A 16394-nucleotide genomic window follows, 5' to 3' on the forward strand; every position below is an offset into this window, starting at 1 on the left:
GAGATCCGTGGAAAATCGACGCAACACAGAAAAACCTGAGCTAACATCAAAAACGGTGCGGTTTAGAATACTACTGTACCTAAAAAAGAATAAGTTCAGAGACGCTTGTTTGAACAAAAATTGTTAACTGCAAAAAGTTTTGGTTGAAAAACGTCTCTTCATATTTGGAAGTGAAAGCCTGATACCAGAATTTATTTCTTGTTTGAACTCTTTGAACTTAAAATGAGATAAAACTACAAAGATTTTGGTTTTGGATTTCTTCATATTTGGAAGGCTAGTACCAGAATTTATCATTTGAATTTTGGGACTTAAGAAATGAAATGAACAATAGAGATTTCATTGCAATTGGACAATTTTGAGTTTATTCATAGTAATGACCTAGGAACAGTTTTCTGGAATTGGGTTAAATGAAGAAATTTATTGTTTCTACCTAGAATCAAGATGCAGTTTTGTGTATGCATATATGCTTTATTAATAGGTGATTCATGAATTGTTTTGTGGAACTGTTTATGTAAAAATGGAATTACATACAGAACTGGTTTTGTGTTACAAACGGAACTGTTTAAATTGAAAAGTTTGGGTTTTCTAATTAGGCTTGAGATTTTGCTTAAATTATAAAGAAAGGGGGAAGAGTTAATATTCCTTAGTCTAATTTCAAAAGTTGTTTGAGTGGATTAATGTCATGTTTTTGTTAGTAAGAAATGCTAATGGGGTATATTAAGAGACTACTTTTAAAGTGTAAAGAGTTTTATTAAGAAACTGCTTTTGGATGTTTTGCTAAGTTTTCAAAGTGTTAATGGTTAGATTGAGAAGATTGCTTTTCAATATGGGTTTGTAGGAATTATATATGTTTGGATTCCTCTAACTAGGTTTGAGATTTTGTTTAAAAAATTATAAAGAAAAGGAGGAGTTATGAGATTGAATTATGTTTGCAGAACCCTATTGATATTAATGCACCCTGGTTTTGTGGAGTTAAGGAAATATTTAAGTTTGATGTGAATACATCGAAGTTTTTCCTATGTTCTGTTAACAAGAAAATTCAAATGATTGAGTTAAAGTTGTAAGACGGAGAAAATTGTTAACTATATATAGCACCATATATGCTAATTCAAATGGTTCTGTTAAGAGTTTGCTTTGAGTTGTAAGACAGAGAATTGTGGCTATGTATAGCACTGTTTATGTTAACCTGTTAATGGTAATGATGAAGCTAAGGGATTCTTTAAGTTTGTAGTCGCCTTAAGAGTTTTTGGCTTAGAAAAGGTTTGAGGCAGCTAAGACTGCTGTAGTCACCTTGGACCTAATTCAAAAGAGAAATGCCATCTATATCATCCTCTACTCCATATTGGGAGGTGTAACAGCTTGGAGATTGCTGTAAGCCATTATTAGTTATTTTTTTTTATATATTAAGAAAGGGGGACCTGTGGGAGCCCGTTCTCGGGTTCCTCGTGGCTTTACCCAGCAGGTCTGAATAGAGGATGATTAGACCACGGGCCTAAGTGCAGGTGTCTGGGATGGTCTGCTCTTGGCTGTGCTGGGGGAGGAGGTCTCTTGCTCCACCCCTTGGCGTCTCTATAAAAACCCTGGGGCAGAGACAGTCGGGGCCCGTTGGAATAGGTTCCAGGCCCTCTCGAGGCTATCCTTTATTTTCTATCTGTTTATCTCCGCGATATTCTCTGCAATAAATCCTTCTATCTAATATTTCCTGCTGCTCGCACTCAAGAAAACTCTGGGGAACTGTGGGGGTGGTTGGGTAAACGCCCCACAGATGGGCATTGAAGAAACTCCTTATGGAGTTTGCTTTCGTTGTGGCAAGGTTAGCCACTGAGCAAAGAAACTGTTCTTGCTTTTGACTGCTGACAATGTGCTGTGCAGACTAGACATGCAGGGCACATAGGAGAAAAAAAAACTGTTGAACTTTGCCAAAACAAGGCAGGACAGTCTTTCAAAATTCCTGCTTCACAGAAGAGTCTGTCAGACATTCTGCAGGACACAGAGGAAAATGACTGCTGAACTTTGCCAAAACAATGCAGGACAGTCCTTCAAGTTTCCTGCTTCACTGAGAAGTCTTCCAGATACTATGGGCCTATAGACTGAAGATGGATGTCCCAATGTTGCACTAGGAACTTTGGGTGACTGTCCAGGCAGCCAGATGTCTTTGTCATTACTAGAGTTTTTGGAAGTTGTTTGCAATGCACTTACTGTTTACTCAAATAATATTATATCCTTCTGGGTCTTTGATGGAGTTGAAGTTACAGTTGCAGTTTTCTTTAGTTATGATAGAGTAAATTAGGTGTAAAACTTCAGATTCACTAAGATAGGGTAGATAATGGAATACTTTCTTTTAATTTGCCAGACACAAATGAACTGGAATCCATTACATTGTGAATGTAATCTTTACTTGATAATTGTTCTTATTGTGTATAGTCTTATTATATTAAAGTTAAAACCTTTCTTTTTTTTTTGTTTAGACAAAAGGGGCAAATGTTGTAGAATATTATTTTTAAGGTGTGCTATTTTTGTTTATGCTCTAAAATGTTTGCTTAATGATGCAAAGATGTATTTGATTAAATAAAATTTACCTGTGATCAGGAGGCTGTGTCAGCAACTAGCTGTCAGGAAGTGGTAGGGAGGAGCCAGGTGAGAAAGGGTTTTTAAGGAGAGGTGAGGAGAAGCATGAGGGTTTTTTTGGGTATGTGAGCAAGGAGAGAAGGTGAGCTACTTGCTTTTCAGTCTCTCTGAGGAGCCGAATTCCACCTTAACCTTTGAATCATGAGTGCTTTAGAGGGACAGAGGTTTAGTTAAGTTCCCTTTGTAGCTTTGCGAGAGTCGGAGCCGGAGGGAACAGACGTCCCTTTGGCTACGGCCCATGCGGCAGAGTTGCTGAGTCGGACAGCTGTGGCTTAAAAGGCAGCAACAATTTTGAAAAAGGACATTTGGTAACTGGCAATGGTCAACTTTCTAGAAAGGCATGAGATGTGAAAAGATGGCAAATTTTATGGACAATAACTTTTGGATTCCTAAAGGACTCAGAAGTAGCCAGGACCTGTTGCTTCCACCCAGAGTGCAGTCTTTACCATGTTTAGCCTGTTGAGTTTCACATGTTTAAACCTACCTTCACTTCTCACAGCATCAGCTAAGCCCTGCTTGTTTACCTTTGCTGTAATAGTAACAGAGATCACTTCAGGTCTTCTACCACTGAGCTATACCCCACCCCCTCTCCCACTTCTTTTATGTCTTTACACCTTAATCTATCTAATCTCCCCCTCCCATTCCTCCCTCCATCCCTCCACCCCCTCTCTGTCTCTCTCTGGTATATATGTGTGTGCTTATGAAGGCAAGAAGTTGACTTTGGACGGTTTCTTCTATCACTTTCCATCTTAGTTTTGGAGACAAGATCTTTTAACCTAGGGTCACGATTTTGACTAGACTTGATGGCTAGGAAGCCCCCAGATCTATTTGCTCACCCTCCCCCCCAAGGCTCGAGCACTGGGCTTATAGATGTGCACCATTGCATCCAGCTATTTACATGAATGCTGGGGATCTGAACTCAGGTCGTCACACTTGAGCAGCAGGCTCTTTTACCCACTGGGCCATGCCCCAGCACTTACACCTGAATTTCTACTCCAGTTTTCTGTCCCACATGTCTCAGCTCTTAGACACACTAGAAACTTCTTGAGGGCAAGGACCGCGCCTGACTCACTGCTGCAATATTTGGGGCCAGTCTTCAGCTACTTAACTGTGTCATAGTCTCCCTAGCAGTAAAGCCTAGAGAACTCGCCAACCTGCCAGTCAATGTATATAATTGCTGCATACATAACTTTTTCTAGTACCATCGATTCTAGCATACACACACTAATTCAGACTGATTTTTTTAGACTGTCCAAGGATACAGCTTTCTGATGTAGCCAACGCCTGAGCCACATTCCCAGCACCCTCAAGCCAGCCACTGTTGGAGAAAGCAGTGTGGCAATACTGGGTCTTAATATTTTACAACTTTTTGTTAGTGAAAAATTTCAAGTATGTTCAGAAGAGCAGAGAACAGTTAACTTCAGCAATTACAAACCTTTTCTTTTGTTCCCATATTCTCGCTAGCATCCTTGAATATAAAAAATAACAATTTATCAATATATAAATGTTGGGTTCTAAATAAGTAGGAAGCATGAGGGCTTCTGATATTATGTAACTTCAACATTTCTAATAAGCATTAAAATTACTAGAATTAATCTTCAGAATCCATAGGACAAAGAGGAAACAACACTAAAGAAGAGCTGTGACTTTGGGACCGCCTGACACCATGTGAAATCGGAGCCATGTGGGTGTCTGTGGACGACAGACACCGTGTGAAATCAGAGCCATGTGGGTGTCTGTGGACGACAGACACCGTGTGAAATCGGAGCCATGTGGGTGTCTGTGGACGACAGACACCGTGTGAAATCGGAGCCATATGGGTGTCTGTGGACGACAGACACCATGTGAAATCGGAGCCATGTGGGTGTCTGTGGACGACAGACACCATGTGAAATCGGAGCCATGTGGGTGTCTGTGGACGACAGACACCGTGTGAGCACTGGGATCAATCAGACTGACACTTCGAATTCTCAGGAGAAAAAGATCTTCCTTCCTTTAGTGGAAAGACAAATGGCAGCCAGAGGAGGCGGCACACACCAGCATGTGGGTGGCTGATACAGAGGATTGTGAGTTCAAGGTCAGCCTGAGCTACACAGTAAGACCATATCATTTTAAAAGTTAAAGAAAAGATGTGGTTAATTATTGCTTCTGATGTGAATATCAGATGAAAACAGTGCTAAAAATATGGAGAGTGGGAAGATCACACCATCAGAATGGCTCAAAAATGGGGAGGGGCCATCAATGATACAAAAATGAAAGCTGACAATAGGAACCAGGAACCGGTTTTTTGTGTGTGTGTGTCGATAAATCAAATAAAAAAATTGGAAGCATTATGAAAAAATTTAATTCTATATAGGGCATGATTGTTAGAATTGACAAAGATACACGTCAATAAAAACATGTTACAATGTGGACTTACGGCCCTACTGACTGCAGAATTTATATTTACTCCAATGAGATGTCAGCTATTTAGAGATATAAACAAGGGAATAAGCTTAACTTACTTAATAAATATTTAATCATATATGTGTTTTAAGGTCCAGCAAGATGGCTCAGCAGGGAAAGGTACTCCAAGTACCTAAGTTCAAGGCCCAGGAGCACATGGGGGAAGGAGAGGGCCAACTCCTGCATGCCATGCTCTGACTCCCTGTGTGTGCCACAGGTGCACACACATGCACACATGAGTAACTGTGATAAAAGTGTGTTTTAAGTAACTTACATGAAACATGATAGGCTAAAGATGGTTATGCTGACATAGAGAGCATTTGCTAAAATCTGTGATAAGAGAATTCACAGAGAACTAGAAACTTCCTGAAGGTGAGACCCCGCGACTGTTTTTGAGTCAACTCTGTGTCTGGTACAGCGCCTGGCTGGTAAGCTGCACTAAATGCTGATGGGGAGCAGGACATCTCACCTGTTCTGTAGATGTCCAGAAGAGTCGCAGTGTACTTGACAAAAACGTTTTCTTCAGTGGTGGATGTAATCCTAACCTTATAAGCTGGCAAAAGCAAAACAGGACAAAATGAAACAGTCCAGACGGAACACCACCAATGCCACCCCCAGAGGAAGCCAGAGCTTGTCATTGGATGAGGAATGTGGATGGCAGGTACCAGGACACCCTAGGGTGGATCTCATTTATTACCTGGATCTTCCCAAATCCCTCAGCTAAATTGTTAGAGTAAAAAAAAAAGTGAGATGAATTCAAAGGAAGGAAATACACAAAGTTGATTCTGATGTCAGTAATTCTGCTGAGAAGATCCTGTAGATCACGATGGCACTAACAGCAGGACCAGGGTCACTCCATTCCTATCACTATTCCCTCGTGGCCTTGGGCAAACATTTAACCTCTTTGAACCTCAGTTTCTTCACTGGTATATAGTGATGGTGGTTTGATGCTCTAGGGCGGTGGTTCTCATCTTCCTAATGCTGTGACCCTCTAATACAGTTCTGCAGTACTGCAGACAAGGCTCACTTCCTGTTCCCTTTCTGCTTCCTGAGTACAGATGCAAAGTGCCTTCCCTGCCTACAGCATGTCTCCCCACCACAGTGGGCTTTATCCTGCTGGAACAACAAGCCAAAACAAAACTTTTCTCCCTTAAGATGCTGTTGTCATGGTGTTTTCTCACAATAATGGAAAAGGGATTAAGATGTTCAGCAAAAAACCACATACAAAACATACAAAAAACCAAACCAGCTGTGTGTGTGTGTGTGTGTGTGTGTGTGTGTGTGTGTGTGTGTTTCAACTTGGAAACAACATCCTTTCTGAGAGAATTTGAAAATAATAGTGTACAGTATTAACTCCCCACCAAAAAAAAAAAACAAACCCACAAACCCAAAACCAAACCCAGACCCAAACCAGAAGCACCTGAAATAGACACAGGGAATGAATGAAAGGCCAGCAGAGGTATCCCCCGCCATGATGGGTAGAGGTGTCCCACGCCATGATGGGCAGAATTTAACTCCAAAAATAAAGGAGTGATTTATTTAGTTTTCTTTCTTTTCTGTTTTCTTTCTTTTTTTCCCCCCCAAGGGTGTCAGATCCCCTGGAACTGGAGTTATAAGCAACCATGTGGGTGCTGGGAATTGAACCCGGGTCCTCTGGAAGAGCAGCCAGTGCTCTTAACCCCCAAGCCATCTCTCCAGCCCCCACTTATTTAGTTTTCTACTGCAGTGATAAGATATACAGATCTCATAGGTAACTCATAGAAGAAAAAGTTGACTTGTGGCCTATGGCTTCAGCATTAGGGCCCGTGATGGCAGAGCAAAGGCACCAAGACAGCAGAGCTAAGAGCTTATATCTTGACCCTCTAGTTGGAGGGAGGGAGGGAGGGAGGGAGGGAGGGAGAGAGAGAGAGAGAGAGAGAGAGAGAGAGAGAGAGAGAGAGAGAGAGAGAGAGAGAGAGAAGCCTGGGAAGAGCATAGACTTTTGAAACTTGGAAGCCTGCCCCCAGGGACACACCTCCTTCCCAAACAGTTCTACCAACTGAGGACAAGTATTCACATGTATGAGCCTGTGACGGCTGTTCTCATTCAAACCACCAGAAGGATTTAATTCTCTCAGGGACATCATACAGCCTACAGCTGTCCATGGAAACTTAGATCTGAGCTCTGGACCATGAGAAACGAGGAGAGTCCCAAGCACAGACGGCAGCTCTTTACATATCAAAAATTGTTTAGTGGTCCCCTCTTTGCCTTAAAGAAAAATTTAAAGAAATAACCTTTGTTTTTTTCTGCCCCTTCTCTACTGTCTCCACTGGAAGAGCACACAACTGAAATCCTAAGAATCTGTGGCCTTTCTTTCTTGGTGTGTGTGTGTGTGTGTGTGTGTGTGTGTGTGTGTGTGTGTGTGTTGGTGCATATGAATGCAGGTGCTCATGAAGGCCAGAGAGCTTGAATCTCTGGAGATGGAGTTATAGGAGGAGAGCTGCCCCACATGGGTGCTGGGGACCAAACTCAGAGCCTATGGAAGAGAATTACACAGGCTTAACCACTGAGCCATCACTTAAGCCCCAAATTCTGTGGTTTTTCACAAGTTGTCTTGGAATAAGTGTAGTACATCTATTCAGAAGGCCTAGTAGGGGAAGTGTTTTGCTGGACACCTGTCTCTCCCATTATCTTTAATCAAAAATCATATTTCTTTGCAGAATAAAATATAACTTTGTACCTTAATGCTGAAAATTGATGACATTTTCCTTCAAGGGACCCAAAGAAATGTTATATCCACATGATGTCACTAAGCACAGTGTTCCAGCTTTCTAACTGAACATGTATTGATGAAATTTCACGTTCAACTCTGTTGGACGTCTGACCTACCATATGCAATCTCCGGTTTACATGCCGTTTCTCTCCTGGTGTCTGCGGAGATGGACAGGTCCACTTCTGCCTTCAGTTGTCCACAGTCAGCTGGGTTGTGTGGGGAAAGGGCGAGCGTTAGGTTAGTGTACTGAAGGGGGCACCCTCTGTGCAAGTGAACAGTCTCCCATGAGCCCGGAGACAATCTGGGACCCTTTCTTACAAATGCCAGATTCCTAAAACCTGTCCATTTTCTTCTCTTCCAAGTGAAACATTATATAAGGCAAAAATGAAACCAGCCAACCAAAGTCTTAACACAGACTTATTACATGGCTACTTATTCCACAGCCAGCTCTTTAGAAAAGCACATCCTTCCCATGAAGGAAGTGTATGGGGAGTAACTTTCCATTTTAGGAGTCTAATGAAACATAAAATGATGGTTTGATTTTAGCTATAAGAGGGTACAATAAGGACCTAAGAAGTAGAAAAACAAAAAATAACTGAAAACAACAAATAATAAACAAACCCTAATAGATGGTTAAACAATCGAAACCAATGTAGACTCACAGAGAGATGATGTTGATTTTCTGATGAGTCTGGGTGAGTTGCCAAAAAGGCTTCCTTTGATTTCGAAGAGAGAATTAAACTTGGAGAAGTGACAGAAAATCCCATCAACCAGAATTAAAAGAGAGAGGAAGGCCTGGTGGCCTAGACCTGTGTCTCTGTTCTCTTTGATTATGGTCCTTTGCTGAAAAATTAGGTGAAAGTAAAAAAGAAACCATGACTACTACATATGTCCCCCTGGACACCCAGTGGCGGTCTGGATGGAGTTCCCGTTCTTGTGGAGGGAGGGTCCCACCAGGGGGTGGGGGAGCTGTAAGGAAGTGGCTCAGGGAATAATTACTTTCTAGTCAGCTGAGATTCCACATCTATTTCTGAGAAACCATGGTTTGGCCAAACAGCTCCGCAAGATTCCCTTCAGACAGGGGCAGGCAGAGCAAACAGGCAGTTACCTTCCACACACTGGCAAGCTGCTCCTTCACAAACTCTCTGAAGCCTGGTGTCAGAAGTGCTGTAAAATATGGTGCACTGCTTGTCTGTGGGAATGGAGACACAGTCACAAGGAGTGGTGGACTGCTACACGACACATGCAGTCATCGATCGAGTCTCTTACAAGGGCCTTCAGAGATGGTCTACACCAATCTTTTCATTTACAGCTCTAGGCCCACGGAGGTTAAATTATGATGGCTGTGCTGGAAGGGTCCCTGTTCCTGAAGAACCCCACCTCCACTTGGTTATTTCGGCTCTGTATTTGAAATTTTACTGTTTAGCAGTCATTTCTTAGAATGCACACACACACACACACACACACACACACACACGACATGGGATATATACATATACACATGTATGCATATATATGAGAAGAGAGATTAGGTATGTTCTATGTGAATTCAGAAGATGAACCTAGCGTTTGCTCCACTTAAGGATTTTCTAACAAACACAGCTGCCCAAAGTGGATAATCACTTCCGCTTCTCAGAAGGAGTTGGGTTGAGTTCACATGTACTGGATGATACAAGTGAACATATCAGGGCATGAGGATGAACATATGTGAGGGCTGGTGGGAATGGTATAAAACCAGGTAATTTCAGGGCAAGGTGGCAACTGTAGATCTGTGTGCCAACAGTGAGAGAATCAGAAAGGGTGGAGTCGTTCTGAGAGGATGAAACAATTGGGCAGTAACCGGGCTCCTTTAGAGAGGAGGGATTCAAGTGACACCGGGAGTGACTACCACAAAGGAACTTGAGGTGAAACATTTTAAAGTTGAGGGTAATGTAGTCCGGTATTCTAAACAGGAGGAAGATGAGCACCAAGGCATGAACCGTTAGGCTTGACTACGAAGTTGTTTGAGTGCAGTATTTAAAAATGAGTGTTCAGGTTGGACTTTCCCAAATAGGCTTTAAGAAAGGCAGTCTGTAAAGTGTGCAGGCCTCCTTGGATTTCTAAGTTACACAGACTCTCCGTAGGAAACTGCAGCTGAGCAGAGCTGGTTACCTGGTCTATGATATTCATACACCGTGAAGGTAGCAGGATTCAGAAACCCAACTTGGAAAAGCTCAAATATCCGGAATCGGACACAAAGGAAATCTCTGGAGGGAATCTGTTTGACAAATTCAAGGTTGTAAGAAGCTGTGGGGGAAGAGGTATTCACAAAGGCTCAGCATGTAAAGATGTGATGGGAGGTGGGAATGCCAGGAGGCGGAACTTACCGAATTCAGTTGTAGAATAACATGGCCATCTTTGATCTGGTAATCAGTTAGGAGTTGATCCACTCCTTCCACAAGCTAAAGAAGAAAGAGGAGACAGAGAGAGACAGAGACAGACAGAGACAGACAGAGACAGACAGACACACAGAGACAGAGAGACAGAGACACATACAGAGAGAAACAGAGACAGAGACAGAGAGAGAGATAGAAAAACAGAAAGAGAGAGCACTTGAATTTACTTTCTCGTCTTTGTGTTTAATTACATTTCCCTCTTGATTAAGCCAGAGTATGATCCAGCACTCTGAGCTAAGGATGACCCCTCTTTCTGGAACCCCCAGCACATTGCTGCATGTATGCACATGTTTTGGTTAAGTGACCATCCTGCTTCATTTTCATAAGTCAAATCACAGTTGTTTTGGAAAGAATATTTTGGGTGATTGTATGAGTGAGGTATTAAAGTAAAAGAACATAAATTTGCCCATAAAATAATGTAGGAAAGAAACCCCAGCATTCACAACATCGAAAAGAAAACACTTGCAGCACGTAAATCTTCTTGGTTAGCTCCAATTCCTGTTGGCAGAGAGATATCCATCACTGCGTGGGAGGATCCGGATGCTGACTCTTCCTTGCTGGGCTTGTAGCTAAAATAAATCAGAGATTGAGAAATGCATTAAATAAATTACAAGATTTTTAAAGAAAGAGCCCCATTCCTTAGCTGTCTTTATTTAGTTATTTACATATATATATATTTTGGAGACAGGACCTCACAATGTAGTTCTTGGCTATCCTGAGACTATGAGAACTATGTAGCCTAGGCTGGCCTCAAACTCACTGAGATTGGCCTGTCTCTTCCTCCCCAAGCGCTGAGATTAAAGGCATGCGCACTATGCCAGCCTTTATCCTTTAAATTTTAAATTTGTCCCTATGTATTATGGTATATAGGTCAGAATCTGTGAGTGTTGGAGTTGCGGAGGGTCTTTGGGCCATCTATTACAAGCTGTCCTTGGCCAACAACGCCAGCACACCACTGTTCTGGAGCATAGAAATCATCCACTCCAGGACAATAGATGAAATTAGGACTGGAGTGTGGCACCTGGCCCAGGAAACACAGGTGCTTCAAGCAGAGCTGTGCATGAATCCAGGTTTCTTAATTCCTATTCTAGTTCTTTTTTTAAGAGACTAATTCGAAGTAAAATATTAATTGTGTATCATAAAGAGAACCCAAACACAAACGCTAACCTTAACCCTACAAAACCCTAACCAAAAGGACTAAACTTAACCCCAATCCAAACACTAAACCTTAACACCTAACCTCTAAGCCTAACCCCTAACCCAAATCCAAACCATACCCTAACCACTAACCCTAACCACTAACTCTAACCCCTAACATAGACCCTAACCCTAACCTCTAATCCTAACCCTAACACTAAACCTAAGCACTAACACTAACCACTAACTATAACCCCTAACACAAACCCTAACCCTAACCCTAACCATATCTATAATCAATAACCCTAACCAAAAAACCTAACCCCTGACCCTAACCACTAACACAAACCCTAACCAAACCCTAACCCCTAAACCTAACCCTAACCCCTAACTCAAACTCTAATTATACACCTAACCCATGACCCTAACCCCTAACTGAAACCCTAACTATAAACCTAACCCCTAACCCTAATCCAAACCCTAAGCCCTAACCATAACCCCTAATCCCTGACCCTAACCCCTGACCCTAACCCCTGACCTCAAGCTGACATGTCAGCAGCTCCTTTCTCTGCATGGTGAGACTGCGCTGGGTTATATTTCTTCTTTCTTTACTCTGCCTGCTTTCTAAGTTCTCAAGCACGGTACTTCAAGAAAAAACTGGGGCTTCAAAGACTCTGTGGTCTAGAAATTTTGCTAGTTTGAAGTTAAGGAAAAACAGTGAGTAAAATAGGACCTCCCTCTCTCTCCCTCCCTCCCTCCCCATCTCTCCTCCTCCCCCTCTCTCTTCCTCTCTCTCTCCTCTCCCCTCTCTCTCTCTTTTTTTTTTTTTTTTTTGGTTTTTCGAGACAGGGTTTCTCTGTGTAGCTTTGGTGCCTGTCCTGGAACTCACTTGGTAGCCCAGGCTGGCCTCGAACTCACAGAGATCCGCCTGGCTCTGCTTCCCGAGTGCTGGGATTAAAGGCATGCGCCACCGCCGCCCGGCTGCCCCCTCTCTCTTTCTCTCTCTCTCCTCCCCCTCTCTTCCTCTCTCTCTCCTCCCCCTCTCTCTTTCTCTTCCTTTCTCTCTCTTCCTTCCTCTCTCTTCCTCTTCATCTCTCCCCCCCCCTCTTTTCCTCTCTATCTCTCTCCCCCTCCTCTCTCCCACCCCCTCTGGAAGGGGATCAGGAAGTCTGGGTCTTGTCCCAGTTTTACTGAGCCATTTCCACATACCATTTTCTTATTTGTGGAAGTCGCTGTGAGAAGTACAGCCAGGTGTTTTAAACCATCTTTATGACTCTTGGGCTTTGAGGGCGGAGGCTTAGTGCTACCAGCCGCTGTTAGGGGACTGAGGAGAAGGGCGGGTGGGGAGGAGGCGGGGAAGGAGCTACTGAGTGGCACAAGGTGACCCTGGCCTTCAAGATGCTCCAAAGAGGCTGCATGCTGGAGCCAAGCGGGGTGGTGGTGGTGGGTGGGTTGGGGCACTTGGTGCAGGGGTAGGTAGCTCACAAATGATTTCACCCAAAGGAATGGGTCTTAGGGAAACAGATGGTACCAGGAGCTGGTGAGGTATCCAGGTACATCTTTTCCTCAGCCACCTGTGAAGAGCATTCAATCCAGCTCTTACGAGGAATTAAAAAAAAATCTCATTTATCACAATAATTAAAGGTACTAAAAAAAAATCCCTGACTCATAAAAATGTAACTCCATCCTCACCAAAGGAGCCATTTAGAAGGGAACACGGGATGCCTTTGACTGGTGTCTTGACATCTGAGCACGTCCTTAATTGGATGGGGAGAATGGGGATTTCTGGCTCACAGATGCAAATACTATGTCTGCAGGATGCAAAAGGCCTCCCGGGTGGAGAGTGTCTATGAAAAGGTCCGTGGAGCTTGATGACTGGTTGCCATGGGGACTGTTTCAATTGTTGAACAGAAATCCTTCGTTCAAGAAGCCCTTTGCCTGCTGCCAAAACCAGCAATCTTCCCCAAAGGCATTTTGTTGTAGAAATGAAATCCTTCCCTGCCCCCTCCCCTTTTCTTACGATTCTACCAAGAGGTTGAAAAGAAAAAAAAAAAACCTAAATACACAAAAGAGGCCTCTGAACGTACAGTGTGCTGGCAATTTTTTAATCAAGGGAGAATATTTGAAGGCAAAGGATTTTTTAAATGAATAAAGACTGCTTAGTTACTTTGGAATCCACCCAAGCTAACTACAGTGTCACAGTTCTAAAAGCAACTTCCACCGCCTTTTTAGGACCCCCCCCCCCAATTTGGAAAAACAAATAAACAAACAAAACAAACAAGCAAAAAAACCAAAGCAAAACCAAAACAACCCCCAAAAGAGATGCTCTCTAGCACCATAGTTCCACTCGCTCTTTTGTGCTCGGACAACTGGGATCAGGCATCCTCTCCAGGAAGTCCAAGAAGGACTTTGAAAGCGCCTTTTTGTGTACAGCAGGGTTGGGGACAATCAGAACTGGCAGAAACTCAGAGGCAAGACAGTCTAATGTGCCTTACAGGACAGGCCCCCTGACTGAACTGCTGTGCTCTGCTGAGGATCACTGGAATGTTCGGGGGGGGGGGGGGTGAAGGGCTACCTGCAAGTGCGTCACCCCCTTCTCCCAGAGCTCTTCTCCAGGGAGCTCCAGAGGTCACCTGTCAGTCCCGAGCACTGATTCTAGCTCTCAGATGATTGCTTAGACTGCTCTGTGACAAGTGTTACACATTTCAAAGACAGCGGTGGAGTTGCCCCGTCCCCAGCTACGGGGACTTAAGAGCAGGAATGGCGGGCGGCTCGCTTGAAGAAAGCTGCTGGGAGAAGGTGACCTCTGCAGAAAGACATTGGGATGAGAAGGGTCTGAGAGGAAGCAGAGGGTGAAACCTGCCCAGGGCAGATGTAAAGAGGCTGGAGGGAAGAAAGGGAGGAGCGGGGGAGGGAGGGAGAGAACTAGGAAGGACAGAATTAAGGAGGGGAGGACTGCTTCCTGAGGGAATGAGGCAGCTGTGGTGAGAAAATCCAAAGGAGTGGGAGACAAGGCTCAGGATCACAGGAACGGCTAAGAGATAGCTGGGAAGGAGCCGCCGGCGGCGGCGGCGGCAGAAGAGGACTATTTCTTGGGATCAATGGTCTTAGTATGCAGACATTGGAAGAGATAGTTTAGATGCTGGATGGGGGGGGGGGCACAGGAGCCAGGGAGTTGAGACCTTGCCTCTGTCTCTGATGGAGAATGTGGCTGGTTACTTCACCTCCCTTATTTCTTTTTTTTTTTTTTTTTTTTTTAAACATTTATTTATTTATTATGTACACAGAAGAGGGCGCCAGATCTCATTACAGATGGTTGTGAGCCACCATGTGGTTGCTGGGAATTGAACTCAGGACCTCTTGAAGAGCAGTCGGTGCTCTTAACCTCTGAGCCATCTCTCCAGCCCACCTCCCTTATTTCTAAAACAAGGGAATTCCTAGTCATCAGCAAAGTCCGTTCAGTTAGAGTCTAGTACACATTTTGCACCAATTTCTCGGTCCGCACTGGGCACTATCATGTGTGATTACAGGTATGCACAAACAACAAAACAGGACTTGGCCTTTGCCCATCGCTGACAACACAGATTTATGGAGGTGGAACGTGGGGGTGGTCCTGAGAAGCGGTGGAAAGACGGAGTTTGTCCCAGGTCTGCCACCAATGGTCTGTGCTCACTAAAGCCAGAGTGTGTGTTTCAAAACCTGTGTACACTTTACACACACACTTGGAAGGAGGCTGTGGTGAGCAGTGCACACTTTACACACACACTAGGAAGGAGGCCGTGGTGGACAGTGCATACTTTACACACCCTAGGAAGGAGGCCGTGGTGGACAGTGCATACTTTACACACCCTAGGAAGGAGGCCGTGGTGACGGCACACTTTGGAGGCTGTGGTGACACCCTAATCTCCTGAACCTATGAAGGCGTGTGGCAATGAGGGCTTCACATGTGTGGCTTGATTCAGGATGGGGTGTTCTGAGTTATTTGGAGGCATTCACTAGACCCACAAGGCGCTTTGTAAAGGCGAGATGAAAGTGAGTCAGAGAAGGGGGTAATGATGGCGGGCCCAATCAGAGTGAGCCAGGGTGCTGCCTAGCAGCAAGAAGAGACCGCTACAGTGGCCAGTCTAGGGCTTTGCAGCAGATAGTTTGACATTAACAGTCTCAACGCAGGTTGCATTAGATGGGGCCTGAGCTTTGGGTGTTTCCGAAGCCTGAGCTGAGAGCAACTGGTTGTTGGGACCAGTTTGCTGGTAAATGTGATTCCCAGCCCCCGCCCCCCATAGAAGCCATGTATGAGAAATTTTCTGATATCACATTTCTACCATCCTGAAAGATCAACAAAGGTTACTACACTATATGAATTAGAAGAAGACAAAAAAAAAAAAAAAAAAAAACCGGGAGGGATGACAATACATGAGCAAATCCAGAGCTGCCCTCCAGAATAAGCAGCTATTTAAGAATTCTTGCTGTACTCTGCATTTAAAAAAAAAAAAAAAAAAAAAAAAGAACAACTGGCTAGGCGATGGCGACACACGCTTTAACCCTAGCAGTCAGGAGGCAGAGGCAGCTGGATCTCTGAGTTTGAGGTCAGCCTGGACTACAGAAAAACCCTGTCTTGAAAAACCATAAAACAATGGGGTTGAGGATTTAGCTCAGTGGTAGAGCGCTAAGCCCTGGTTTCGGTCCTCAGCTCAGGGTGGGTGGGAGTGGGTGGGGGGGGGAGAAAGAAAGAAAAAGGAAAACCCCAAAATACCAAAACCAAAATAAAAAACAACAAACAAGAAAACACAACAAAACAAAACACTAGAAACAAACAATCGAGTGAAGGAATGAACAAGCAACTGAGTATCCCTGGCAGGGTTAAAAGGCTTGTTAAAAAGGTTACTGTAGCGGAGTAAGACCCCCAGAAACCCTGCTATGAAATGGGCTCACCTGGCACATGCTACTATGTTCTTGTGTTCCGAGTCACTGTAGCTGGGGTAGCTGGAGGCTGCCAC

The 16394-nt window shown here is 43.9% G+C and overlaps 1 protein-coding gene across 1 annotated transcript in view; it reads right to left on the reverse strand.

Moving 5' to 3' along the window:
- C5 (complement C5) overlaps window positions 1–16394 on the reverse strand; it is a 127940-nt gene that overhangs the window by 24764 nt on the left and 86782 nt on the right. Inside the window, exons 33-39 of the mRNA XM_059259052.1 lie at window positions 16330–16387; window positions 10727–10829; window positions 10192–10266; window positions 9977–10082; window positions 8934–9017; window positions 7942–8031; window positions 5543–5626 (exon numbers count right to left, since the gene is read on the reverse strand). Of these exons, the coding sequence (XP_059115035.1) occupies window positions 5543–5626; window positions 7942–8031; window positions 8934–9017; window positions 9977–10082; window positions 10192–10266; window positions 10727–10829; window positions 16330–16387 (600 nt within the window). The remainder of the gene's footprint in view (window positions 1–5542; window positions 5627–7941; window positions 8032–8933; window positions 9018–9976; window positions 10083–10191; window positions 10267–10726; window positions 10830–16329; window positions 16388–16394) is intronic.

The sequence above is a fragment of the Peromyscus eremicus genome, chromosome 4, assembly GCF_949786415.1.
Source record: "Peromyscus eremicus chromosome 4, PerEre_H2_v1, whole genome shotgun sequence".
NCBI lineage: Eukaryota > Metazoa > Chordata > Mammalia > Rodentia > Cricetidae > Peromyscus > Peromyscus eremicus.